Source organism: Octodon degus, unplaced genomic scaffold, assembly GCF_000260255.1.
Source record: "Octodon degus isolate 3935 unplaced genomic scaffold, OctDeg1.0 scaffold00052, whole genome shotgun sequence".
NCBI classification, from domain to species: Eukaryota; Metazoa; Chordata; class Mammalia; order Rodentia; family Octodontidae; genus Octodon; species Octodon degus.
Genome location: NW_004524628.1, coordinates 5,031,103 through 5,058,175, shown reverse-complemented (window position 1 = coordinate 5,058,175; position 27,073 = coordinate 5,031,103). Strand labels below are relative to the sequence as shown.

General features: G+C 51.7%; 1 protein-coding gene across 1 annotated transcript; it reads right to left on the bottom strand.

Annotated features, from left to right (window-relative positions):
• Cnga3 (cyclic nucleotide gated channel alpha 3) lies at positions 1–22,846 on the bottom strand. The gene is made up of 8 exons (XM_004633248.1): positions 22,752–22,846; positions 15,199–15,312; positions 13,017–13,196; positions 11,502–11,555; positions 7,783–7,791; positions 6,784–6,891; positions 4,315–4,421; positions 1–1,415 (listed from the first exon to the last, which is right to left on the bottom strand). Exons 1-8 carry the CDS (start codon positions 22,844–22,846, stop codon positions 1–3), a joined length of 2,082 nt encoding a protein of 693 aa, XP_004633305.1.
• Positions 22,847–27,073: the final 4,227 nt, after the last annotated feature.

Below are 27,073 nucleotides of genomic sequence, written 5' to 3'. Positions count from 1 at the left end.
TCACTGTTGCCCGTCCTCCGTCTCAGCAGCACCCAGGGGGGCCTCAGAGAGGGCAAGGGTCGGGCCACTCCCGCAGAGCTCCGCCCGGCTCTCCAGCAGGCTGAGGCGCTGCTTCACCTTCATCTGCGCGGAGTTGTACTCCGCCAACAGCCGCGCAAACCTAGTCTGCAGGGTGTCCAGGGCGGACTCCAGGTGCTCCACCTTCTCCTCGATGTCCTTGGGGTCTGGCCCTGCCTTGGCCAGGTCCTCATCGATTAGGTTGTCTTTCATCAGGATCTGCCGGCCTTTCTCCTCCAGGGCCTTCTTGGCCTCGGGGTACTCAGTGAGCGCCTCCATCAGGTCGTCCTTGGAAAGGCAGAACAGGTCGGAGTAGCCGATGCTCCTGATGTTGGCCGTCCTGCGGTTGCCCGACTTGCTGCCCTTAATGTTCAAGATGCTGATCTCTCCAAAGTAACTGCCGTCGCCCAGGACCACAAATTGGGTGACCCCGTCGTCAGCCACCACTGCCAGCTTGCCTTCTTTGATGATGTACATCTCCTTCCCGATGTCCCCCTTCTTGCAGATATAGTCCCCAGGGCTGAACACGGTGGGCCGCAGCTTGAGCACCAGCTCCACCAGCAGCCCAGCCTCGCAGTCCTGAAAGATCCGCACCTTCCTCAGGGTGTCCAGGTGCACGTTGATGGCGATCTCGGCCTTCAGCTTGTCTGGGAGGCTCTTGAGCACCTCCTTCTCATCCACAGTCTTCCTGTTGGCCCACAGGTAGTCAAACCACCGGATGACCCGCGTCTCCAAGTCCTTGGTCACCTTGCGGAACTGCATATACTGCTTGATGGAGTCAATCTTGGCCTGGAACTCTGCCCTCGAAGCGTTCATGTTTGAGATCATGGAGCCCACATTGCCCACAATGGTGGCAAAGATGAGAATACCCACCAAGAAGTCTATGACCACAAAGAGATACTCTTCGTCTTTCACAGGGGGTGGGGTCTCACCAATGGTGGTCAGGGTCAAGGTGGACCAGTAGAGACTGTAAATGTACTTCCTAGAGAGGCGCCCGAACTCGGGCTTGGAGATGTTTGGGTAGACCCAGGAGTCCGTCCCAAAACCAATGAACTTGGAAATAGCAAAGTAGACGCAGGCATTCCAGTGGATGATAATGAGGATATATAAGACCAAGTTCCCAATCCTGAACATGTTGGGATAATTGGTCCTTGTCTCCGTACGATCAAAGAATTCGAAGAGCCGGGAAAACCTGAGTAGACGGTTGAATCTCAGTTCTGGGTAATTCACACCCAATTTTAAATAAGCCAGGTCCGTGGGGACCAGGGACAACACATCCAGCTTGAAGTGCAAGGTCTCTGTGTAGTGTTTGCACAGCCTCTTCACATCCCGGACCATTAAGCCTTGTTCAAGGAAACCTAAAGAAAAAAGAAGTTCTGGGGACATCAGAGAGCCTATTCTTGATTATGGCCACAGAAAGACACTTGCTATCATGATACACAACACACAAGGATACATATTAATCAAAAGAGTTTTAAGAAATTGCACCAGTACTACAGGAAATTCACCTGATATTTATCTTCTATAAAATTTCTCATCTATCCACTTGTTTAAAGGAGAGACCAAGTGGGTGGGTAACTTTGAAAATAGGTTCGGTATTAGATGACAGCAAATAAGGAGTCTTAAATTTTAAAAGATGAATGGAAAGTTTACACATATATTTATTTATTAAAAGGGGCCTTTTAAAGTTAAGAGATACAGTCTAGCTTCTTCACTGCCTGGGATTTGCTGGAAAACATATAGAACTTGAATCCACAGCTTGAACCCAGAGGTCTAGGGTGGGCTTGACAAGTTCCAGTGATGCTGGCCTTGGTCCAGAGCCACACCCTGGGAAGGACTGCCCCTTCGGTCAAAACAGAAAGTCCAGTTTGTTGGCGTCTACAGTGTGAGGAACACCCCGCTTCCAGTGCCCCTTCTTCATGTTGTTCTTTTGTTAGATAACCATTCTTTGGTATCTGTTGGTTTCAGGCTCCTCCTAAATCCGCAGGAGTTTGTCTCTTTGAAATGGCATAATATTTGTTTATAAGCCATGTACATCCTGGCACATGCATTTTTCATGGCATTGGGGGTTGAACCCAGGAACTTCGCACTGAATTACATCCCTAGCCCTTTTGAAATCTTTCATTGTGAGACAGTCTTGCAATATCTCTCAACTTCCCAGACTAGGTTCAAACTTGAGATCCTCCTGCATCAGCCTCCTTACATACTTTAAATCATCTCTAGGTCACTCAGAATACTAATATAATGTAAGTGCTCTGTACTATGTTCAGAATAACAATACAAAAGCTTTTACAAGTTCGATACAGGCTCTATTTTCTTCCAAATATTTTTTAATTCACAGTTGGGTGAGTCTGTGGATATAGCCTGCGGTCACAGAGGGACAACTGTACATGTGTTTATGAGGTACAGAGATGATTACAGAGCACTCCTAGTGCCCTGGGACTCTGCCAGTGCCTGTGATCCCAGCACTCGGGAGGCCAAGGCAGGGGGATAGATGCAAGTTCAAGACCAGCCTGGGCTATAAAACTCAGCTCAAGGCCAGCCTGAACTGTATAGGGAGACCCTGTCTCAAAACAACCCCCCCCCAAAAAAAAATCCTCTCTCAATTCTAAAAATTTGTTCCCATGGACTCTGATCCAGTGGCCACGTGGTTACCACCCCTCCACTTCCTACCTTCCCACCAAATCTAGGGCTGCACAGGGAGTGCTGAGCCCAGGAAGGTGTGGAGCTCGCATCTGAGGGCTGGCGTCCTGCCGCACCCAAGCGTGGCTCCATCAAGGATGGTCAGCCCTTGATCCCTCGCTCTCACATCTACATGTGCCATGGCGGAGGTCGTCCGGGCTGGAAGTCACCCCTGTGCTCCTCCTGCTGTGTGCTGGAAGCCTTTTAAGTTGTGCAGGGCACCCCTGTGGAAGCAGAGGCACCAGTCTGGCATGGCTGGGTGGTGGACGTAGGCCTCGGGCAAATGGCGCAGGATCTCTGCCTGGATTTCCTAATCAGTAAGATGGAAACAACCGTGCCTGCACTCTGCCTCATGCAATAGTCCTTTTTTTTTTTTTTTTTTTTTTTTTTTTTTTTTTTTTTTTTTTTGTGGCATTGGGGATTGAAGCCAAGGCCTCACATCTTATGTTAGGCAAGCACTTTACCATTAAACTGTATCCCCAGCTTTTCAAATTTTGTTTTGAGACAGGGTCTTGCCAAGTTGCCCAGGCAGGGCTTGAACTCATGCTCTTCCTGCCTCAGCTTCCTGAGTGGCTGGGATTGCATGTGTGCACCACCACGCCTGGCTCCTGCCGCAGTTCTAGTAAGTAAGCGAGCTGCAGCTAAGACGCCACATGCACCAGGAAGCCCTGCTGTGGTCTGCGGCTGTAACTCAGGTGTGAGAAGGTTCACACCGACAGGCATCGCAGTTTCTGGTTCTAAAGCTTGGGAAAGACAAGCAGGGCCTCCACCTGCTGAGGTGATATTTTTGTGCAAATTAGATAGAGATGCCTGCTGGTGAGTTCATAGCTGACTTGCCGATTGAGATGGGGTCTGGTTGGAAGAGGTGGGTCATGGGGCGTAGTCGGGATGGTTTTGGGAGGGTTTTTCCTGCTTCTTCCTTCTCTCTCTTTAATTCCTGTCTGCCATACCCCTCTGCCATCCAGCCCTGCCTTGGAGTCCTTGCCTGTGGGCTGAAACCTCTATACACTGTGGGACACATAAACCTCTCCTCCTTTTTTTTGGTTTAATGTATTTGGTATAGGGTCTCACTATGCAGCTTGGACTTGTAGTGATCCTCCCGTTTTCAGCCTCCCCAGCACTGGGATTATAGGCGTGTGCCACCAGGCCTGCTCTCAGTGGCTAGCTCAGCATGCCCGGGGGCAGAGTTGGTATAGCATGCGGTGCCAGGGATTGAACCCTAGTCTCCATGCTTGCCTAAGCAGGCCCTTAGTCCACTGAGCTATCTCACTGGCCCTAACCTTTTCTCCTTTAACTGATGGGTGTCAGGTATTGTGTCTCAGATGAGAAAGAAGCCAGGACAGCCTGGCTTGCTCAAGATCACTGAGCTCACTGGGAGTGCAGAGCCCCAGACCCAGGCATCCTGACCCTTGCTCGGGGTCCTGTCCAGCCCCTTGGTAGGAGCATTCCCAGGTCTGCCTGGACTCTCAAGGTCAATGGTAGCTAACATCCAAGCAGCCATTCTGGCCCTGCTTGAGCTCTTCTGTGGTCTTGTGGTCCCCCTTCAAAGGGCCTGAGGACCTGGGGCACACTCACCCGTGCGGGCCCGCACTAGCATGTCCAAGGCGTAGAGGACATCTGCCGAGTAGTCCAGGATCAGCCACAGCAGCACGTGCTCGGACTGAAGCTCGTCAAAGCAGGCCCTGAACAAGCCAAGCATGAGGCATGAGGGGCCCAGCTGCAGTCCCAGCTCTGCCTCATGCACGAGGCCCGGTCTGTGCAGTAACAGCCCTGCTTGTGTGGTGCCGCCCGAGTGTAGTTCCCGGGCTCTGAGGACCCGCCTGCCCTATGGTACTGTGAAAGTGCAGGGGTGACCTGGAAGGGCGCATCTTCCTCCTGGCTCCCCCCTCTCTCTCTGCTTCTTGGCCACCATGACATAGGCAGCTTCCCTGCGCCAGGCCCTCCCACCATGCCCATTCTGCCTGGGCGCTGTGGGCTGAAAATGTGAGCCAAGATGAGCCTTTTCTTAAGTTGTGGGTGTCAGATATTCTGTCCCAGTGGTGGGAAAGTAACTAAGGCAGTATCTCAGAGTTCCTAAGAAGTCCTGGGGCTGTCCCTAAGGAGCGAACAGTGAATTATAAGACCCCAGGCTGCTGCAAACCCCAGGCCTCTGATGGAGCTGGGCAAAGGGCCCAAGGACTTCCTGGAATCAAATTCTAATAAAAACATGAGAATATCTGAGAAACTGAACAAGCCAGGAAATCTTTCCTGCCTGTTACCTCTGTATACTCAGGGATTCCTGCAGATAGCACCCCAAATTCTCCTCCCACCCTCACCACAGTGGTAGTGTGCCCTGGAGCTCCCCCTGCAGCCTGCTCAGCCACCTCAGATCTCCCATTCATGCTTAGAACAGCTGCCCGCCCCTGCACCCCAGAGCCCAGCTTACACTCAGGGAGCCCACTTGTTAGGAACGGCTCCTTTCTTTCCCGCCCATCTGCCCTGCCAAGCCTCTCGGAAACTCCTTTCCCTGAAGCACACCAAGGCTCCCTTGGGCTTGGATAGTCACAGTTTGGGCCTTAAGTGTCCCCAGGGGCTCATGTGCTAGAGACTTGGTGCCAGCCTCCGGTGCCCGGGGAGGGTGGTAGAAGCCACAGGAGAGGAGGCCACTGGGAGAGGTTCCATCACTGGAGGCGTGTCCTGGGAGGGGCTGCTGGGGCTCTGGCCTCTTCCTGTTCCTCCCTCACCTGGGGGTCATGATGTGAGCAGCTTTGCCTCCCACTGTGATGTTCTGCCTCACCACAGGCCCAAAGCCACGGGGCCAGCAGGCCACGGACTGAAACCTCTACACCATGAGCCAAAATAAAACCTTCCTCCTTTTAAAGTGTTCAACTCAAGGTTTTGTCACCACAGAGATGTAAAAGTGACTAACCAAGGCGGCAGCAGGGCTCCTCTGTGTGCCTGCCACGTGGCCCGATCAGGAATGCCCCCAGTACACTGCACACCCCGGGGCAGTGGCTCTCCATCCTGCCCACCTGCTCAGCCACATCCCGAAGTCTACTCTCTACCCTCAAAAGAGGTAGAGTGGCCCCTGCACCCTGATCTCACGCGGTGGCTCAGGAAAGCCCAGACACCCCCACCCTCGCAGAGCTACGTCAGGTCAGTCTTGGGGTGTGCCTAGGAGACCCCAAGCCCTTTTGCTCTCAGGAGCACCAAGCCTGCCTCTGCACCCTTGTCCTGTGGGCCTGCTGGGGAGGCCCCCGGCCCCTTGCTTAACTCCAGAACAGCAGCTGAGCCCCTGCGCTTGCCAGGAGTGGTGGAGACCCTGCGGCCCCCCAACGGCACTTACTTGCCTCTGGTCTTTGACTGACACCTGCTCAGGGAGGCTCCCCCTGGTGGCCCCACACTGTAGCATGTGGCCCTGCAATTTCCAAAGGGCCGCTTCCCAGGTGCGGCCCTGGCTCTGCCTCGTGCTTCGCGCTTCAGGGCCAGCAGCTGCCCACGCTCCCCTCGCTTCCCACCTGCGGCTCACATGGGGCAGTCCTAGAGCCTTGGCAGATCTTCAGAGGCACAAGTGCAACCTCTAAATCCCAGAAGTACACACTCCCCCGGGAACACACACAAGGGTAGATGTCCGCATCCACCCCCCAAAGAGCTGCAGCCTGCTTAGGGAAACTTGCCCCCAGAGAACAGCTCTGCCCCTGCACCCCTCCACTGCACATGCTCAGAAAGGCCCCAGGCATTGTGTTGAAATACTGATTCCCAGGCCCACCCTTCCCCTCCTAAGAGCAGTGCTCGCCTGTCCTCTCTGCAGATAACCCACGGAGGACACAAAGCATCAGAACCCCTGCCATCTAGCTCCAGCCCGCTCCCCTCCAAGGGTTCAGAGCATCCAAAGAGTCCTCTTTGGGACCCCCTGGTTTTATAGATAGGGAAACTGAGGTACCAGAGCTATATGATGGCTATGAGGGGCCCCAAATGCCGCCTCGTGGGTGAGACTCCCAGCTCCACCTTCCAGGCCCAGCGGTCCCTGCCCCAGCCCCGCCAGCCAGCCCAGCCCTGCGCCACCTGCACACCAGCAGACACCAGTTATAGAAGACTGGGAGCGCGATGACAGTCAGCCAGCGGTAGTAGAGGTTGCTGGAGGGGTCCACCACCATGGCATCCTTCTTCTTTCTGGAAACCAGACATACACAGACAGTGCAGGGTATGGAGCACCTACAGCTTTGGAAACCTTACAGACCTGCATTCGCTTAGTGACCCAAGGGCAACCTCAGGCAGGCCCTTGAGAAGTGGCTGGCCATGACAGTGTCCTGTCTCAGGGGTCACTCGGGGCATCCCTGAACAGGGAGACAGGCTGGGAGCCAGGTGGACTCCAACTGTCCTCTCCTCCCAGCTCAACTCCCCCAGAAGCCATACAGTCAAGGCAATGACATGCCCATGTGCCCTGTGGCAGCACCCTCGTCCTTCGGATGCTGGGCATGAAGATGCCATGTGGTGCTATCACTGAGGGACACTGAGGGAGCAGCAGAACCAGCTGGGGGAGGTTGTGCAAATGCTGATTCCAAGGGCCCTCCTGTGACCTGGCAGGAATGGGCTGGGAACTGCATGTGAGCAGAGTCCCCATGTTTCTGAAGCGGCTCCTCCCAGCTGGCCTTGGGCACTATACACCCTTGGGAGCCCTTGCCACCTTGTTCCCTACATTTATCCTGAAGTGAGGTTATGGCTTTCATTACGACTCCCCATTCTGTATTGAGAAATTAGGGGCTCCACCTAATGTTCTACAGTCTCTGATGGGGAGATCATGAACAGCCCGGAAACAGAGACATTGGGTGGTAACAAGCGACAAACCCGAATTTACGAGTTGAGGGTGGGAAAGCACATGGACTTTTGGAAATCACCGGTCAGACTCTGTTCGTGTGGCCTGCAGGTTGTTCCCAAAACTTTCTCTGGATCTAACACTCCAAGTCTTGAGAAAGCCAGTGGGCAGAAGAGAAGCAGCATTCCCATAAGCTGGGACAGGGTTACAATACACCCACAGAAGATCCCTGGCTCGGATGGCTCGGCTTTTTTTTTCTACTTTACAATGGTGGGAAAGTGATACACATTCAGTAGAAGCCTTACCTTGAATTTTGAACTTCGGCCTTTTTCCAGGTTAGCAATATGCCACCCAGTTCTCGCTGCCCTGGGCTGTGGCAGCGACCACCGTATTGTCAGATAGAACATAAACCTTACATTGGAGGATCTTGCCCAACTGTGGCTAACAGAAGTATTCTGAACACTTTTGTGGAAGGCTAGACTGAGTTATGACATTTGGTGGCTCTTTATGCCATGTATTTTTTTTTTATCATTATTTACAGCATTTCCAACTTAAGATGTTGTACCGAGCCCCACTGCAGGTTGAGTGCATCATTAGCCACAAGTAGGTCATCACTGCCTACAGAGGCCTGGTGCAGATGCCTGCTGGGACACTGCAGGGTGGAGCTGTTGCCCCTCCCAGGTGTGCAGGGCAGCCCCGTTCCTCAGGCTCCTCCTCAGGAAGTTTCCTTCACTGCCTTTTCTTTCCTAGGTGCCTTTGAAGCATCAGCTTTTGTTAAAAGCTTTCTTAACCAATAGGTATAAAAGCTCAGCGAAGGGGCCAGGGAGATGGCTCAGTAGAATAAGCGCTTGCCTGGCAAGTGCAAGGGCCTGAGTTCAACTCCCAGTTCTGAAAAAAAAAAAAAGCTCAGTGAGGTAGACACTGTGGACCCATTGAACCATAGGGGAACTCAAGGTGAACGGTAAATGATTTTGTCTGTCAAAGAGGGAGCCCGCTGGCATCGCCGTTGGGCCCCTCTGTTTTCAGTCTCCTATGCTCTGGAGGAAGGCAGATTCCTTAATCGATTCATTAAATGATCATTGAAACAGATCAGATGTTTTACCTAATTTTTAAAAAAAAAATTTGTGTATTGAGTACAGAGTCTCACTATGCAGCCCAGACTCATAGTGATCCACCTGTTTTCAGCCTCCCCAGTGCTGGGATTATAGGCATGCGCCACCATGGCTGGACTCTGTGGCCAGCTCAGCGTGCCCGGGGGCAGGGCCAGTGTAGCAGGTGGTGCTGGGGATCAGACCCTGGTCCCTGCGCTTGCCTAAGAAGGCACTTAGTCCACTGAGCTATCTTGCCAGCCTTTACCTAGCACTTTCTAAGGAAAGCAGGACTCGTGAGCATGTGCCCACATACCTGGAGAAGGACAACTACCAGCATTCTTCACAATAATCAGAAGGTGCAAGCAAGGGAATCGCAGGACAGCAGGGGCTCATTGTTCTTCAAACAATGCTGAGAACAGTGGAGTGGGAAGATTGTTCCTCATATTCTCTAAGATAACTGTGAAAGAATTTCTGAACATAGTTGAGTTTGTTTTCTGTAATTGCCAAAACAAAATGATCGGACATTCAGGGGCCTAGACGTCCATTCAGCTTGCAGACGTCCAGGTCAGAGGTCTAGGATGGGTCTCACCTGAAAACCAAGCAGGGTTGAGACCCTTTCTGGAGGCCTCGGGGAGAATCTCCTGCCCATTGGTCAGTGGCAGAGCTCAGCTCCCGGGCATTGGAGGACCAAGGTCCCCGTTTGCTCAGAGGCCAAGGGCTCCTCTAGCCTTTGGGGGCTGCAGCACTCCTTGATTTGAAGCACTCTTTCTCCATCTTTGAAGCTGGTAACGATGATGGTCATGTGTCCCTCACACTGAACCTCTCCTCCTTCTCCTGTCACAGCTTTCCAGCTGTTCTCGCTCCACTGTTTTTGCTTTTAGGTTGCATGGCACTATTTACAGCAGAGAAGAATAGGACATTAAGAAGATCTTTAACCTAGAAGAGCAGAGACAGCCTCCCAGCCACCCATTCTCTGTCTTTTTTTTTTTTTTTGGTGGAACTGGGGATTGAACTCAGGCCCTTGCGCTTGCAAGGCAAGCACTTATACTACTGAGCTATCTCCCCAGCCTGATCCTCTGTCTTGTATGTACATCACACCACAGGGACACTTGTGTCATATTGGCAAGTAACCAGCAGAGGGCGCCACCCACAAAGCTTACCGGGTGCACTAGCGTTTAATTACACAGGGGCTTGCTTGCTGTAGTTGGGCTTTAATGGGCCTGGATTTGGACCATCCCTAAGGCCACCAAAGTGCTGAGAGCTGAACAAAGCACAGCACCATCCAGCTGCATCCCCGAATCCACCTAGATCTGCCAGAAAGAATCTGTATGGAGCTGAGAAATGGCGCTGGTTTGGGCTGCAACTGGCTGATCCAGAAAAGTTATTCAGGACCTGTGGACCTAAGTAAAAATGCCAGGATGTGGTGCAAGAGTAGCGGAAGGTGACCACAGGGGACTGTTGCCCCGTCTTCTGCGCGCAGATCTCTCCATGTTGGGCAGCTCCCAGTTTCATCCTTTGGTCTGTGCGTGGACCCATGACCCAAGCCCCTCTGAGCAGCTGTGTCCCAGCTGAGGACAAAGAAGCCCAGAGACCGTCAGAAGCCCTGTCTGCACTCCTGGTCCCCAGGGCCGTGTTCTTACTGGAGACTCACTACCAGCCTTCAAGGGTGGCTGCCCTCAGGCTGGCTTCAGTCAAGCACCTATCGCAGTTGCTCTTATTTTGTAGATGAAATCATTTCGTTTTTCCTGACTGATGGCATTTGGGTTTCTGGATATGATGTCCAAATTTATGTAAACAAAATACACACTTGTGGGCTGGGGAGATAGCCCAGTGGTCTACGTGCCTGCCTGGCAAGCACAAGGACTCCAGTTCAATCCCTGGTACCTCATGCCACGCTGACCCTGAAAACAGGCATGGTGGCACATGCCTGTAATCCCAGCACGGAGGAGGCTGAGACAGGAGGATCACTAGGAGTCCGAGCTGCATAGTGAGACTCTGCACCAAATAAATAAAATACTTTTAAAAAACACTTTTTGGGGGCAGGAAATAGAAAACTGTTCTGGGGACCAAAAAGAGAAATAAGAAAAGGCCTGGGCATATTCTGTCCACTGGAATTTAAAAAACAAAACAAAACAAACAAACAAAAAAAAACCCTGGTACTTCTTGCCAATGGGAATGGTTTTTCTCTTGCCTCTGGGGAAGAGGCCTCTCTCTCCCTACGGTGTTCCACACGGAGGTGTGCGGCTGCGCACGCTCACTGATACATGGGAGCGCCTCACAAAGGTGCATGCCCACATCCCGAGCTCTTGGGCTGCACTTCCGAAAGCCACACTCTGCACTTGTGCGCCAGCATGGCATTGGTGACAGGCAGCAGTCACAGCAGGATAGCCCTTCCTGCTTTCTGTAAATACTTAATGTTCCTCTCTCTGCTGCCCTGATGATGGCCTCGCAGTTGGCCTGAGTTGGCCCCAGGAAGGGCCCTTCTCTGGCACCCACAGCTTGTAATGGTGGACAGCAGTACCTTTGCTCCTCCTCATAGGTGCTCCAGGTTGGAGTCCCCAGATGGACAGGGACTCAGGAGGATCAATAAAGCTTAAAGTCTTTATCCACCAAGGCCTTTTTGCTTTATAGATGAAAAATGCGAGTCAGAAGATAAATGACATCCCCCGAGCAGCCATAAAGACCTGGTCCCCTCCCCTGTGTGTCCTTGGGGAAGAAGTAGATTTTCAATGAAAGGACAGGAGTCTGGGAAGGTCTACTGGTACATGGGTGGGTGGGAAGCCAGAGGACTTTGGGGTGGGGGAAGGCAGAGTTGGCTCCTGTGGGAAGAGGTGGCCCTGGGGACTGGGAAGGAGCCGCCTTGGAGCTGTACTTACTCCTCTTCCTTGTTGTTGCAGGCGTTAGTATTGTTTCTGGCCAGGGGCCAGGCACTGCAGGGGGCAGAGAGAGAGCAGCAAGAGTCATCAGCCCCTCAGGACCTTGTCCCCAGGTGACCAGCCCAGGACCCCTGTGCCTTCCTCCCCAGCCAATGCTGGCCAGTGTCATCCACAGGGGCAAAGACTGTCTGGGAAGGGCTGGCCCTGGGGAAAGACTGGGAGGAAGATGGGGTGAACTGGGGCTCAAGGAAGCCCCTGAACAACTGAGAGCTACTGGGCTCAACCCCACCCAGCATCCGGGCCTCAAGTTCCACTCTGTCTCCTGTTTTAATCTATCTGCCCTCTGCTCCTACCCACTCATGAATCGCTCTACTCCACACAACCCCCAATGCCCCCAATGCCCAGGAGAACCTGCTGGGGGTGGGGCTGACATTGTCCAGGCTGAACTGAGAGCCAACTCTCCCAGCACCTTTTGTGTTCTACAGGGGAGGTCCAAGTGACCATCCCAGGGCTTCTTGGTGACTGTCCCAGGGTTCTGAGATGCTGGTTTAAGCAAGCCCAATGCCTCCAGAGTTGGTAAGGTGACTTGTCCACCCAAGGTCACTGTGGGGACCAAGACCAGTAGCTGGTGACACTGCAGACTGACTCTCTGGGTGATTTCTTTAGGATGTGAGACCTCCAGCTGGTGTTGTTTGGGCAATTTCTGCTCATCCTGCCCAACCCCCTCCGCATCCAAAAGGTTCACATTTCTATGTTGGTTCTGCTCATCTTGACATCCTGCCTCCAGAGGGTGTAACTTACTGTCACACTTCTTACTTTTCTCCTCTCTTTCTTACCTTTTCTCCTCTAAATTCGGACAGTGCAAAAAGTGGCAGAGAAGCTTTGCCCTGCAGATCCCCCCCCAAAAGCCACCCCCTGCCCCACTCTGGCCCACCTGCCTACCCCTCCCCCATCCCAGTGGTTCTTACCCTGATATGGGATGTGGACAATTTCCCTCAAAAACTAGACCACCCTGTGGACCCTCTTCCAGAAAACCACGCGCGCATCTGTTATAACATGTGGTGCCCTTTGGGCACTCCTGAGATTCTTTTATTTTTGGTACTAGGGATCGAACTTAGGACCTTGTGCTTGTCAGGCAAGCACTTATCTGTCCTCTGAGCTATCTCCCCAGCCCAACTCCTGAGATTCTTGGTACAGCAGGCCCTGCTTTCTGCTGCTGTAGGTCACAGGGACCTTGGTGGAAAGACTGGGCTGGCAGCACTCCCCCATGAGCGCTTGGGGAGCTCATGCAGGAGGGGTGAGAGGCCGCATGGGCCTGGCACCCAGTTCAAAGGCCTCCAGTCTGAGGTGCTTCTTGGACTCAGAGTAGGAGGTGTCACAGCCTGCAGGGACCCCCAAGGACAGATCTTCAAAGAATGCTCTGGGGCCACGGAGGGGCATCCCAGCTAGACCTGAAACAGGGCTTCCTGCCCCCATGGCTGCGGCTGGTGGACCCTTCCCCCTCTGCTTTCTTACCCTCTGCCTCTGTCTGGTGGCTCCTGGCTGCCCACATTGGACTGGGCATTGCTTTCACAGCAGGACACCTCCTGGAGCTCAGTTCCGTGGAAACGCTCCAGAAAAGAGTCAGGTCTCTGGTCCTCAGGGTGGAGGTGCCTGGCAGCCCAGGAGCGCAGGGAGAGGAGGAGGCGCGAGAACCTGAGAGGCAATGGAGGGACAGCAGGGGTCAGAGGAGGAAGGGTAGGAAAGCCCGCTTTCTGGTCTGCAGGGGCCAGCGGAGGCACAGGTGACCATCGGGGTCCAGGCTGGGGGCCTGAGGCTCAGGTTTGTGTCCCACTCTGTTGGGGCCTTTTAGTCCCTCCCCCCGCCTCTCCAGTAAGTGATGCCATTGTTTTATTACAGCTTTGTCCTCCTAACTCTGCAAGGGCCTGACCCTCAAGTGGGGCCGACAGGGCTCTCCTCTCATCCTTCCCTGCTGTGACCACTAAGCCCTGGAGCAATAAAGTAACACAATTTTCAAACAGTCACATGCAGGGCAAGGTTTAAAGGGACGAACATCCTCATACAACATAGATTCTTTCCCCAGTAAGCTGTTCCATTAAGCTTTCCTTGCACAAATCCAGGTCTTTGCCCAGCCTTGTATAGAAGTTGCTTGGCAACTTATCCAGGACATCCACCCCAACCAGAGGGCACGGTCCTGTCCCCGGAGCTCATCTGAGCTGGAGCTGTCCTCCACACCTGCTGGAGGCTCCTCTACGCCTGCCTCTCCTGTCTGCCAGAGGAGAAGGGACAGACCCAGCCCTGTCCCTGCTTGGCACCTACAGGACCCCCAGTAGAGCCAGTAACCCAGAACACAGTCAAGAATGGTCACACACCTTGCCCCTCATCACGCCCTGGTGTCCTTAGCTAAAGAATGACATTGAGGTGAAATGCGCACATGGTAGCATTTTTTTTCCGGAACCGGGGATTGAACTCAGGCCCTTGCGCTTGCCAGGGAAGTGCCTAGTCCACTGAGCCATCTCCCCAGCCTAAAATGTGCACGTGGAATGCCCCCACCCTCAACATGTGGAACCTGGGGGTGGTGGGAGGGGTGAAGGTGTGTTATTTCGCATGCATGAAGCTGCCAGAATGAAGCCCACTAATCTGTGGAATAACCAATAAAAACGCATGAGCAGAGAACGTCCCACCCAGCTCTGCCTCGAGCTGTTACAGACACGCTGAGGTGTCTGTCCCACCAACCTCGGAGCCCAGATGCCCCCCCCCTTTTCTCTTTCTGTCCAGACAGCAGAACCAAGGTCATTCTCTTCCCCTCCAGCCCCAGCCAACAGGTCCAGAGCTGACAACAGACCCACCGCAGTCCCTTAGGAGCTGTGGGATTAGGTGTTTCAACCCAGGACAGTACAGTGAGCCCATTTCAGCCTGTGCCTGCTGCTACCTGTGTGAGCAGAGAAAGCCCAAAGAGGGGAGACATACAGAAAAACCAGAGACGTCAGAAACCCCAAGAGAAGATGAGGGAGCAGTTCGCTGCCTCCCTGCCCCGTCCCCTGTACCCATAGCTCTGCCCACAAGTCTGTGTCTAGTGCCCAGCCATGGCCCTGCCACCTCACTTAGAGATTCTCTCTCTCTCTCTCTCTCTCTCTCTCTCTCTCTCTCTCTCTCTCTCTCTCTGGCAACCAAGGAGCCTTAACTCCAACAGCTTTGTATTAGTAAAACAGGAGTGGACATCACTTACATGCCTGGCTCCTTAATAAATCCTGGCAGAGTGGCATCCTCCACCATGGAATACGGTGAATAGATAATCAAGTACATTTTGGGTGATAATCCTAAGTAGGACTGAGAACCACAAAGTGGTGGAAGGAGTTAACAAGCCGGCATCACTAGGCACGTGTCCCATGTGTGTCTGTTGGGCCTTCTTACCTTTACCGCTTGTTTTTTTCTCAATTCTTGAAGCCTTGAGCAAGTTCTCCAACATCTATTTTTAGTCAAACCATTTCAGATCAAGGCCATTTGTTTTCTGACTCCTCTGCCTGCCTTGAGAGGGAGGTGATTGTGAACTGTGGATGCTGGGCTGGGGCATAGGCTGCTGAGCTTCTCCAGTTCTGTACCCTGCGCCCCTCCCAGTGCGGTGCCTCGAGGTGTTTCCACCGTCCTTCTGCCTCGGTCTCCCATTCCTGAGCTGAGGGCTGGGGCTGATGGTTACCTGGCTGGCGCTGGGTCAGTGAAGGAGCCTCGCCTGGGTCCAGCTGGTCCTGCGGTCTCCATGACAATCCCGCGCTGCAGGACTGAGAGAGAGTCCTCACCAGGCGCACGGACCCTGGGAAATCCAATGTGCGGCATGCGAAATTGATTTCAAGCTCACCCACCTCCTGGGTATGCTCAGGCGTGAGGCAGACAGATGTCCTGCTTCTGAGGGGACCAGCCTCCATGATCCTCAAGCCAGGCTGCATTTCTTTGCAGTTCTAATAGACCCAGACTGTTGGGTAAATGTCACCCTTCCTCGTGGCACAGGAGATTGAACTCAGGGTCTTGGCATGGAGCTATGGCTCCAGCCCCTCCACACCGTTTGGAAATTTTTTTGAGATAAGATCTTATTAAGGGGGCTGAGGAGATAGCTGGGTGGTCTAAGGGCCTGCTTGGCAAGCACAAGGACATGGGCTTGATCCCCAGTACCACATGCTGTGCTGGCCCTGGAACACCAGGCACACTGGCCACCAAGTCCAGGTGTGGTGGCACACACCTGTAATCCCAGCACTGGGGAGGCTGAGACAGGAGGATCACTACAAGTTTGAGCTACATAGCAAGATCCTGTACCAAACTAAATAAATAAAATTAAAAAAAATTTATAAAAGATCTCATTAAGTTGTACATATCAGGGGCCAGCAAGATAGCTCAGTGGACTAAAGTGCCTGCTTAAGCAAGTCTAGGCAAGCGCAGGGGTCATGGTTTGATCCTGGTACCATATGCCATTCAGCCCCACACCCCCAGGCAGGCTGAGCTGGCCAGAATCCAGGCATAGTGGTGCACGCCTGTAATTCCAGGGCTGGGGAGGCTGAAAGCAGGAGGATCACCATGAGTCTGAGCTACGTAGTGAAACCCTGCAACAGGCAAATACATTACCAAAAAAAAAAAAAAGTTATCATTAAAAATGTTGCTCATATTGACCTTCGCCTTTTGATCCTTTTGCTTCAGCCTCCCAGAGTACTATGATTCCCATCCTGCCTGGCTCTGTGACCCTTTTTTTGATAGCAGGCCAGCCACTGCCTGTGGGCTGGGGACGCGGGCAGCAAATGTTGACAAGGTCCCTATTGGCATGTGAGCGGGGGTGGGGTTGGAGCGTCCAGTACCCGACATCTCAAGCCTAAGCAACTATTTCCATAGCAGCAGTGCAGAGTGTAGATTTTGGCTTAACACATCTTTACCTGCTAAAATCCTACCCACGATCAGATGGCTGCCACCCCTGGAAGCCTGCCCCAGCCTCCTGTGCCACTTCGAGTGTGCTGCGGCCTCATTTCCTGGGCCAGCCATTCCGTGTGCTCATCCAGCTGCCCTCTGCAGCCCTCCGGCTAAGGGGAGAGCCCAAATCTCTGCGTGGACTTGACCTAACCCTGCAGAGAGAGTGCGGGTTATCTTCTGGGATGAATGCTTCCACATGCAGAACGCTCACCTCTATCTGTGAAGCAGAGAGGAAAGGGCAGCGACCTCTCTGGTGCAACTGGGGGTAAAAAGCACATGCACAGCTGGGACAGGTGTGACAGCGGCAGAGAGTCTGGCGTCTGCAGAACTGCCCCGAGTAAGATGAGGAGCATGTTTGGGAGTTGCTGTCATTTTTAAAAAAACTTCCTAAGGTGGAATTTGATCAGCTTGATGAAAAGTCAGCTGTGCATCAGCCCCTGGGGATTTGCACTTCATTGGCTGAGGCCCGAGGAGCTGAGGAAGGCAAATTAATTCCAGCACGTGGCCTATTCCACCCTAATCAGCTTTCTTAACAAGGTGGTTGAAGCAGGAGGCAAGAATTAACGCTAGGGCAAAGCTCCCATCTCTCCTCAGAGTGATTAGAAGCCAGAGTCCTCGAATCCCAGGTGCTAAGCCGTGGCCTGCTTTCAACAGCGACCCCGCCTTCTCCCCAGCAGGGAACTGGCTACCACCCGCAGTCCTGTGAAGGTCACCTGTGGACAGCCTAACTGCCAGCACGAACCTCCCTCCCGCAGCAGGGCTGCTGGAGCCGCTCCGAATCAGCAGCTTCACTTCCACGAGATACCTTCAGTGGCAAGGACTCGGGTAGGGTCTGGTCTGCCAGGCCAGACACCAGCTCACCCAGCCACGGCGCCTGGGTTTCATGTGTCTGCCTCAGCACGATTCTCCTGGGAACAGATTCCTGAGTTCTAGCTAGGCTGGGCAGTGACACCGAGACCACTTGCTGTCCCTGGGGACAAGCCAGGAAGCCATTGTTGGTTTTGGTGGTCACGAGCTACCAACAGCTCAAACTATGAGTCTTACAATGCAGCTGCTGCCGAATCACTGGGCTTGAACTCACACGTGACTGAAATTTTAGAATTGAGAACTGGACTTTCTCATGTCTCCTCATTCTGTGGGACACCGAATGGAGAAGGATCTGGCTCGCCTTTCCTCCCAGCACGGTCTCGAGCACTTCCCACTTGCTGATGGCCCAACATGTGGCAGTGGCATAACATTACCACCCAGTCCCCGCACCACAGTCATGTAAGAGAAAAGGAAGCCCTGAGAGGGCCAGTGACTTCCCCACTGTCACAGGGCCAAGAGGCAAAGCTGAGGGTCCAGTGAAATTCCATCACGTTGCAAAGCCTGCTCCTACCCGCTCCATGAAGCAGCCCTTGGTAGTCCCAAGTGTAGCACAGATTCAAGCAAACGCTAACTGGACGTGGCTGAGGACTGAGCCCTGTGACAGGCCACCAGAGCTGTCCTTCCGATCTGCCTGGCTGCATGATATGGCCATGTTTCTCTGTTTCCAGAGCAGCTGTTGGCTTCTTCCCTTATGCCCTTAAGGGATGACTCCCATCTCATCTGTGATCATGGAAGAGACCCCGCTGGGGACCCTGCTGCAGCCTGGAAGCTACAATCCCTGTGCGCTCCTAGTATTCTGTAGCTCAGAGGTGGGATGCACTGTGAGGGGGCCGAGGTCAGTTACAGGAGGAGGTGGCCGGGGATGAATGAACCCATCTTTTGGGTCCTTGGATCTGAGCCGTTGGCAGGAGCAGGGCTGTTGGTGGCAGCTGACCGTTGAGCTGGGACTTTGCCACACATGTGTGCCTGGGAGACCCGAGGCAATCCCAAGGATGGAGGTGCGCTGTCCCTGCAAGCAGCCTAGCGTTTCTGCCTAGTCTGGTTTCTGTTCTTCACAGGTGGGTACATCCGAATACCAGACTTATGTGTGTTCCCAGCAGAGGGATCAGTGTTCATGGCATCGAAGATGCTGGACAGACAAGGAAGGCGAGATCCTCTTGGTTTGCAGAGTCACTAGGTGTAGATCACGTGACAATCATTGAGCAGCAGCGGGGCAGCTGGGAGGCCCAAATTCAAATCCTTACTCCAGCTCCTGTCAGCTGGGGGCCAGTGGCCTGGTCACTTTACCCTCTGAACTGAAGGGTCCTGATCATAAGGCAATAAGGAAAGATGTGGCAGTTTTATCTTTTTTCTTTTTCTTTTTCTTTTTTTTTTTTGTGGAACCAGGGATTGAACTCAGGCCCTTGCGCTTGCCAGGCAAGCACTTATTCTACTGAGCCATATCCCCAGCCCTTAATATGATTTTTGCCTTTTTTTTAGTTTCATCTTGATGTTATTAGCATTGTTCAAACACTAGCCCAGAGAGGCACACTGAGCCCTGAAGAACAGTGTCTTGGTCTCATAATGAAGGAAGGAAAGGTTTATTTAGCTCATAGTTTGTGGAGGTTTCAGTTCATACTCTGCTGGCTCCAAAGCAAATGATAGCAGCTCAAGTGGTGCAGCTACTTAGTTCAAGCTCCTCCAAAGACTGGAATTTCTCCAAGGAAGATGGGCAGGGCAGCCAGGCAGCCTTCCTCAACTCCTTTGTATACACTTTTTATGGTGAGTCACTCTGGGGCAGCGCATGGCCCTAGGGTGGAACCAATCACACTGCAGAGGGGGCCCACTAGTGCTCTAGGGTGGAACCAATCATGCCCCAAGTTGGGCCCTGCCCGCCCACAGGGCACAGGAGTGGGGGATGGGGCTGGGGGTCCCAGACACTAACTGCTGGAGTGGATTCAGCCAAGCTGAAACAATGTATCAACTATCACAGACAGGGAGTGTCAGGTGTCCAGGGGGCACAGGAAGCCTTTTCTTCCCCCTGCCTCATCTCTGTAATTGTTTCTTGTGATCTGAAATTCTGCCAAAATAATGTCTTTCTTTTAGTTTCAAAGTTTTACTTTTGTTGAATGCCTGGAGGTATTTATGGATGAAACCCAGATACAGTCATGAACCACATAAAGCCCTTTCAGTCACTAATGGACCACATATGTGACAGTGGCCCCATTAAATTATAATGGAAATAAAAAATTCTCCTCACTTACTGATGTCTCGCACTGATGAACTATCCTGAAATGGCATAGCAATGGATTTCTCAGATAGTGCCCCTATATTAAGGCAGTGCATAACTGTAGTTAGTGCTCAGAGAAAGGCTTTGCCAAGCAGGCAGAGCAGAGCTGGAGAGAGAGGAAAGGAACTGAATGTCTCGGGGGATGCCTGAGCCTGCAGGGAGACACAGGGACTGAAAAACAGGGGGCATTTTTTGGCAATTAGTGCAAAAATGGGGAGGCAGGGGCTAGCCGGATGACTCAGCGGATGGAGGCACCTGCTTAGGCAGAATACAGGGACCAAGGTTCAATCCCTGGCGTGCTGTGCTGACCCTGCCCTCAGGGTACGCTGAGACGGCAATTGAGAGTGGGTGTGGTGGCGCATGCCTATAATCCCAGCGTTTGGGAGGCAGGAAACAGGAGGATCACTACGAGTCCGATCTGTGTAGTGAGACCCTGCAGACCCTGTCCTAAATACATTTTTAAAAAAAGAAAGAATGGGGGGCTGGAATCTTCCAGAAAAACAGTGGCAGGTGAGTCTGAGACCAGGCCTTCTTCTGCCTGGAGTTGGCAGAGGGCCCTGGGCACGGCCTTGCCGGGAGTGCAGTCTCTGTAGGATGAGCAGGGCAGGCCAGAACTCCCGCAGCTGCCCCTCTTAGCAAAGCGTAGGGCTCACGTGGTGAAGGTGCTTCGAGGCCCCTGATTGATGTTACGTTAGTGAGAACAAGACCAGCGAGGCAGCACTGCACCACGTCGCGCCTCTTCTAAGAGACCGGCAGGTCTCACCATGCTGCGCTCAGCTCCCAAGTTTATTTGTAACGAGGAGTTCATGTTGTCAAGGTGATGGTTTCTTTTGTCCCTTGCCATTGGGTGAGGACAGTCTCCCATGAGGACTGGAGCTGGTAATTAACTTCTCACTTCAGAGCATCTGGTGACTTTGTCCAGTGACTTTGGGGACACAAAAGCAAGCTGAGGTGACCTCTCAGCACCAGGCTGCAGAATATGACCTCTTCTTTTGCCTTTTCTCTTTTCAAGCCCTGAGGAACTTGTATGATTAGAACCTGCTGCCATTGGCCACATGCTACCGGCAAGGGAAGCCAACATGTTTTAAGGCTTGGGTTGGGGAGAAGCAGCTCCAAATGCTTTTCTCTGGTGATAATTGCTTTGGGGCCCTCTCAGGAAGTAGCACAGAGAAGCCTCTTCCATGGGACACAATCCTCTATGCCAGGAGCTCGCTCAGAATAGCTACACTGGGAGAGGCTGGCTCTAAGCGCCTCCGATGGTGCCACAAGTCTCCGAAGCATATTCTTAATTCTTTCTCTATTGTGTTATCTTCAAAACTATGCCAGACAGCTATTAGATAGTTCAGTCAAGTAGGTAGTACTAAGCAGAAAAAGAAAAGCACACATTTTTATTTCTGCTATTTTCAGGGTTTAAACTTTTCTCATTCAGGGGACTGGGGAGACAACTTAGTAGAATAAGCACTTGCCTGGCATGTGCAAGGTCCTGAGTTCAATCCCCAGTTCCACCAAAAAACAAACAAACAAACAAATAAAAAACTCAAAAGAAGCATTCTTCTCTTTCTCTGTGACTTCCTCTGGGAAGATAATTCCAACGACTTAATCAAGAGAAAAGGCAAACTGGACCTCTAGTTTGGTAAAAGACTAGGGTGCAGGATGTCTCAAGGAATCTGGACATAGCAGCTCCTTCACCCTGGAGACACTTAGCAAAGGGAGGGACCATGAGATGCAGCTCTTGATATCATGAAACAGAACTTAACACCGCTGTACACAAAGTTATAAAGTCTAGTTATCTATCCCAAAAGCTTTTTTTCCTTCTTTTCTTCTCTTCCTTTCTCTCTCTCTCCTCCTTTCCTTCCTTCCTTCCTTCCTTCCTTCCTTCCTTCCTTCCTTCCTTCCTTTCTTCCTTCCTTCTTACCTACCTTCCTCCTTTTTTGTCTTAGTTTTTGTTGTTTGAGACACACTTTCACTACATAGCCCAGTCCACCCTTGAACTCACAGTCTTCCTGCCTCAGCCTCTCCAGTGCTGGGATTACAAACCCTGAATTTTTTTTAAAATGTATTTGGTACGGGGTCTCTCTATGCAGCTTGGACTTGCAGTGATCCTCCTGTTTTCAGCATCCTCAATGCTGGGATTATAGGCATGTGCCACCACGCCCAGACTCAGCGGCTATCTCATTGCACCTTGGGGTGGGGCTGGCATGCATGTGTTGTCAGGGATTGAACCCCAGTCCCTGTGCTTGCCTAAGAAGGTGCTTAGTCCAATGCTTGAGGACTAAAAATAGTTTTCTGAGATATTCTTTGCTTGGCCTGAATCTCAGAAGGTGCGGTGTAAGGGCTGCATACATTTACAGTAAGGGGGACTTCAGTCTCTTCGGGATTGTTGCCCATCTTGTATTAGCAGTGTTTGCTGAGGTGCTGGGACCAAGAACCTGGACAGGCAGAGAACAATGCCAACGTGCATCTGAGAGAGCAAGTGCTGGCTGCGGTGAGTGAGGAGATGCGGTGGATGGGGGGAGCAGGGCTGCTGCTGCCTTTGGGGCTGTCAGCTAGTATTTCAATTCTGTATAATAACATTAATGCCAGAAAGGAAGTTTCTTGTGATTCAACTCAATTGTCTCATTTAGAATTTAAGAATCATAAGAGCGTGTGTCCGTGTGCACTGCATGGAATATCTCGTGTCCTTTCCATCACATCAGGAGCTGGGGAAAGAATGCTGCTCCATTTTATAGCTAGAGAGAGGGAGGTCAAGGTGTATTAATAACTTATAAGTGGCATTCAAAGCCTCTGACTTCCATGTGGCTGCCAAGGTCAAGATGTCATCCATGTTTCTAATGGCTTGGCCAGCAAAGGACTGCCCATTCTCAGTACAGGCCCATGAGCACACTGAATCCTGCCACTGCCCTGGAAGTGGAGGGCATGACTCATACTACATCCTTAGTGCCCAGGGCAAGGGCTAGAGCAGAGAGAGTTCAGAGAAACTTTTAGGCACACAGGGCAAAGTGTGGCAGCCTGGACACATTTTTATACTAGTTTCATCCACAACAAGGGGGTTACCACCCCTGCCACCAATCCGTGGCCGGCCAGTGCTGAGGAGGTCTTTCTCCACAGACTAGATCAGCTTTGGAGTTAACCTGTGACAGGCACACAACAAAACCCCATCTTACCTGCCGAGGCCGTTTTCAACGCAATCAAGTTCGCTGTCCATGCTTTGTGCTCTGGTCAAGGGAGGGTGGGAGTATTGGGTGCTGACCTTGGCCATCTCCTTGCTTAGCACATCCCCCTAAGGTGGTAGCTAAAATATGAACACAAAGCAGAGGCATAGTCAAAGCCAAGACGTGATGCAAACCCCGGTCCTCGAGAGGACAAAGGCAGCCCCACGTGGTCCCCCTAGGCAAGCTCTGGCCCAGCTGCTCACCTCTGGGCCCTCCCCTAGTTCCAGCCAGCTGCCTGTCTCTGAGCTTCTCTTTCAGGCCTTTGAAAATGAGGCCATGCCCAGGAGCTGTCCAGAGTTCAGTGCTGAAAAGAATAGCCAAGCAGCTATCTCAGGTAAGGAAGTCATACCTAGAGGATCCAGGGTCTGAATCTAGGGTGTGCTGAGCTGCATCCCCAGTGCCTTCTTATTTTTTGTTTTTAGGCAGGGTCTTGCTAAGTCATCCAGCCCAGCCTCAAACTTGCCATCCTCCCTCAGCCTGCTGAGCAGCTGTGTTACAGGCCAGCATCACCACGCCAGGGCTCATCTCCTTACTTTGAATCTTATAATTTGGCACACTTAGTAGCTCTCCTGAATTCTGTTTTTTAAAAAAGTGTGAAAAAAGTAACAATGCTGACATTCAGAAAATCTTTACAAGAGGTGCTAAACCCAATTATGCTTCGTCCTCTTTAAGCCCTACAGTAGTCTCATAAGGCATTTGCGACTTTTTCTTTATTTATAATTGGCCAAGCTGAGACTCTGGGATGCCCAATAGATGGATCATCCAATAGATAAAACTTAACAGGGTGGCCCTTTCTTCATGCCAGAAGTATGCCCCTGAATGCTCTCAACAAACCCTGCAAGGTGTTGTTGAGGTTGAGGAGAAAGGGATCTGATGCTCAGGCATGGCTGGTGTGACTGGCCAGCTCTGTGACTTCCAAACAACTCCTCCAACTGTAAAATAACTTCTGAGAATGTTTTCATTGAAATAACCTAGCCAGGCTCTCTGGAGTGGTCACATGGCTTGTGTCAAATGTCAGTAGAATCCACTCCAGAGAAAGATGGCAATATCCACACACAGCTCACTCCAGGACCAAGAGAGAGGTCAGTGTAAGGAACTTGGAGCACTGCCCCAGAGCAGCCCCACGGAGGACCCTACCCTCTGCAGTCCTCTCATCCCAAGTCACTCAAGTGCAGCTGTTGGCTCAGCTGGATCCTGACCCATCTCTGGTGCTTGACATAGCTTAAGTCTGCCAAGGTCATTATGAGGTATGTTTGTCACAGCAAGAGGGTGGAGTGTGTTTGATGGTATCCTAGCTTGGTCCATGTAATGGTCATCTCTGGCTTTTTGCTTCCTGGCCATCTTCCAGTCCAACTATTACCATGGCAACAAGTTGAATGCTGGGTAATGCTGTAGCACCTTGATCTTTGCTTTGGCTCTTCTGTGATTGTTCATCCTTTGCCATGAGGCCTCCCTGCATCCCCCAGAGTAATGTGCTAAATCACATTGGCCATTGTGACACAAGTGCACACCCAGAAGTGCCAGGGAACCAGCACCCTGAGGCAAACATCCTCAACTAGATGAAGCAGAACTCAGAGGGTGTTGCATTAGTCAGCCTATTGTTACTGTGACAAAACACCAGAGGAAAACAACCTAGAGGAGTAAGGGTGTATTTGGCTCATGGTTGCAGAGATTTCAGTCCATGTTGTCTGGCTCCATTTGAGGCTGCTCATGATGAAGCAGAGCATCATGGTGAATAGGTGTGGTGGAGCATGGCTGCTCACCTCCGAGCAGCCAGGAAACAGTAAAGAAGCGAAGAGGGGCCAGGGACAAGATGTGCTCTTCCAGGCCACCCCCTCCAGGGATGCACTTCTGCCCTGTACACTCTCCATTACCTCTTAATAGTCCATGCAGTTATGACCCCATCAGGGAATTAATCCATTGGACCCAAGACCAGAGCCCCCATGATCTAGTCCCCAAAGCCCACCTCTGGGCAGGCTGCGCTGAGGACCAAGCCTTCCACACAAGACCTTTTGGAGGACTTCTCAGGTCCACCCATAATGGGTGTGCTCTCTCCCTTCTAAGGTACATTCTATAGGCTCCTTGGAGAAGCCCTAGCCCACAAGAGTGGTGCTCATTTGATGATGCACATTGAGTTTGTTTCCTCTTCTTGACCTTCACTCTCTTCCAAGACCCCCATGCTGCTCCCTTAAATCAATTCCCAAATCAGCAACCTGTATGCATGCCCTTGTCCAGGCTCCAGCTGGTTTTCATTTTGGGAAGGGACTTATCAAAGCTGAGATAGACACTTAAAGATGTGGTAAGTGGGTTATTTGCACGCCTGACCTAGGCCCTTCAAGACAGAGGGCAGACCTGACTTTCCTCTTTTTTTTTTTTGTTTATTTTTGTACACCAAGAGCTCTCTACCACTGAGCTAAATCCTCAGCCCTTTAAAACAGAGTTTTATTTTGAGACACGGTCTTGTTAAGTCGCTAAATTGCCCAGATTAGAACTGAACTTGTGACCCTCCTGCTTCTGCCTCCCTCAGTGCTAGCATCACTGCGTACTGCCTACCTTAGGGCCAAGCATGTAGCTCTGCGCCTGGCCCAATTGTTCTTTAATTCAGTGTTCTTTGAAGGGTTTGTTTGTTTTGTTTTTCCTTTTTTTGATACAGAGTCTCCCTACGCAGTTTGGACTTGCAGTGATCTTCCGCCTCGGCCTCCCTAGTGCTGATATTATAGACATGCACCACCACATCCAGTTGCAGACCAGCATGGTGCACCTCCATTTCTGGGGCCAGCACTGCATGCAGTACCAGGGATCAAACTCAGAACCTTGCGCTTGTCAGACAGGTGCTTATGCTGCCAAGCTATCTCCCCAGCCCTATTCAGTGTTCTTTGAACAGAGCAAAGTGTACATCATTAGGAAGAAATGTAAGTTTAAGATCATTCATAAGATCCACACCATTATGTCATAGATCACAAATAATTGTCTTTAAAAATATGTATGTAAAAAAGAATCAGGGTGCAAATAAGATCTATATATTCTGATTGGTTAATAATGCTCATTTAGGGCCAGGAAGAAAGGTCAGTGGACTAACGCACCTGCTTAGTCAAGCTTAGGCGAGTGCAGGGACCGTGGTTTGGTCCTGGGCACCACATACCACACCAGCTCCTCGCCCAGAGTGGACTGAGCTGGCCAGAGTCCGGGCATTGTGGCACACCCCCATAATCCCAGCACTGGGGAAGATGAAAGCAGGATCACCATGAGTCTGAGCGGCATAGTGAGGCCCCGCATCTGTCTTGGGACATGCTGAGGAGGCCTCCCAGGGAGAAACAATCAAACTGTGTCTTTAATATTAACCTCCCAGGAGCCATTGTGTCGTGCACCTCCAGGAGTTTTCCTCTGGTGTTCATCTTTGTCTTGGAGCTGGCCTGGCGGCCAGGTCTGCTGAGGGTAGACACTTAGCACCCAGTGCCCATGCGGTCCAGGTATTCTCCTGCTTTTCTCATTCCTTTATGAATTCCAGAAGCCTTGAAGGCAAGGCCTGTTTCCTTTTTCTTCAATATTTTATTCTCCAAATATCCAGGATATACAGATAGTAGGTAATCAAAAAATGTGTGGGGTGGGTGTGGCGGCACATGCTTGTAATCTCAGCATTCCAAGAGCCTGAGGCAGGAGGATTACAATTTTACCCAGACTGGGCAATTTAGCAAGTTAGTAAGAACATGTTTCAAGAAATGAAAAGGGACTCAGGAGCTAGCTCAGTATCAGGACTCTGCATTCAGTACACACACACACACGCGCGTGCGCATGCACACACACGCACACGCATGCACGCGTGTGTGGCATAGATGGAGGAGGACCAACAGTGTGACAACTGTATTTATTCTCTGACTGGCTCTGTTTTTTTTTTTTTTTCCTGTTCTAATAACTTCAAATGCATCCTAACCCACAATCTTTACAATGGCCCTGTGAAGAGAAATTCCACCCTACTTGAAAACGGTCAGGAACTCATGATGGACAGAGCAGGTAAACAACAAAGATAACTAGAACACATGGAGCCTTTTGCTCCTACCAAACTGTGTTTCTGGAAAACACCTTGTTCCTCATTCATGATGAATAACCCTTCATGCTCATTAAATATTGCTCCTGTTCTGTCCTCTTGTTGTAGGCAGCTAAGTTAGATAGAAATATTATAGACAGTCAGACAGGGCTGGGCCCTCAGAGGAACCAGTATGGAAGACAAGAGGCCTTGCACCTGTGGGAGAGATGGGCACCTCTGCTGGGGGCCA

Excerpts from the sequence above, each read along its gene's own strand:
- Cnga3 (XM_004633248.1), bottom strand. The coding sequence starts at position 22,846 with ATGGCCAAGGTCAGCACCCAATACTCCCACCCTCCCTTGACCAGAGCA. Across the intron at positions 13,197-15,198 it reads ACTGACCCAGCGCCAGCCAG|GTTCTCGCGCCTCCTCCTCT; the intron begins GTAACCATCAGC and ends ATTGCCTCTCAG. Across the intron at positions 11,556-13,016 it reads CCACCAGACAGAGGCAGAGG|TGCCTGGCCCCTGGCCAGAA; the intron begins GTAAGAAAGCAG and ends TGCCCCCTGCAG.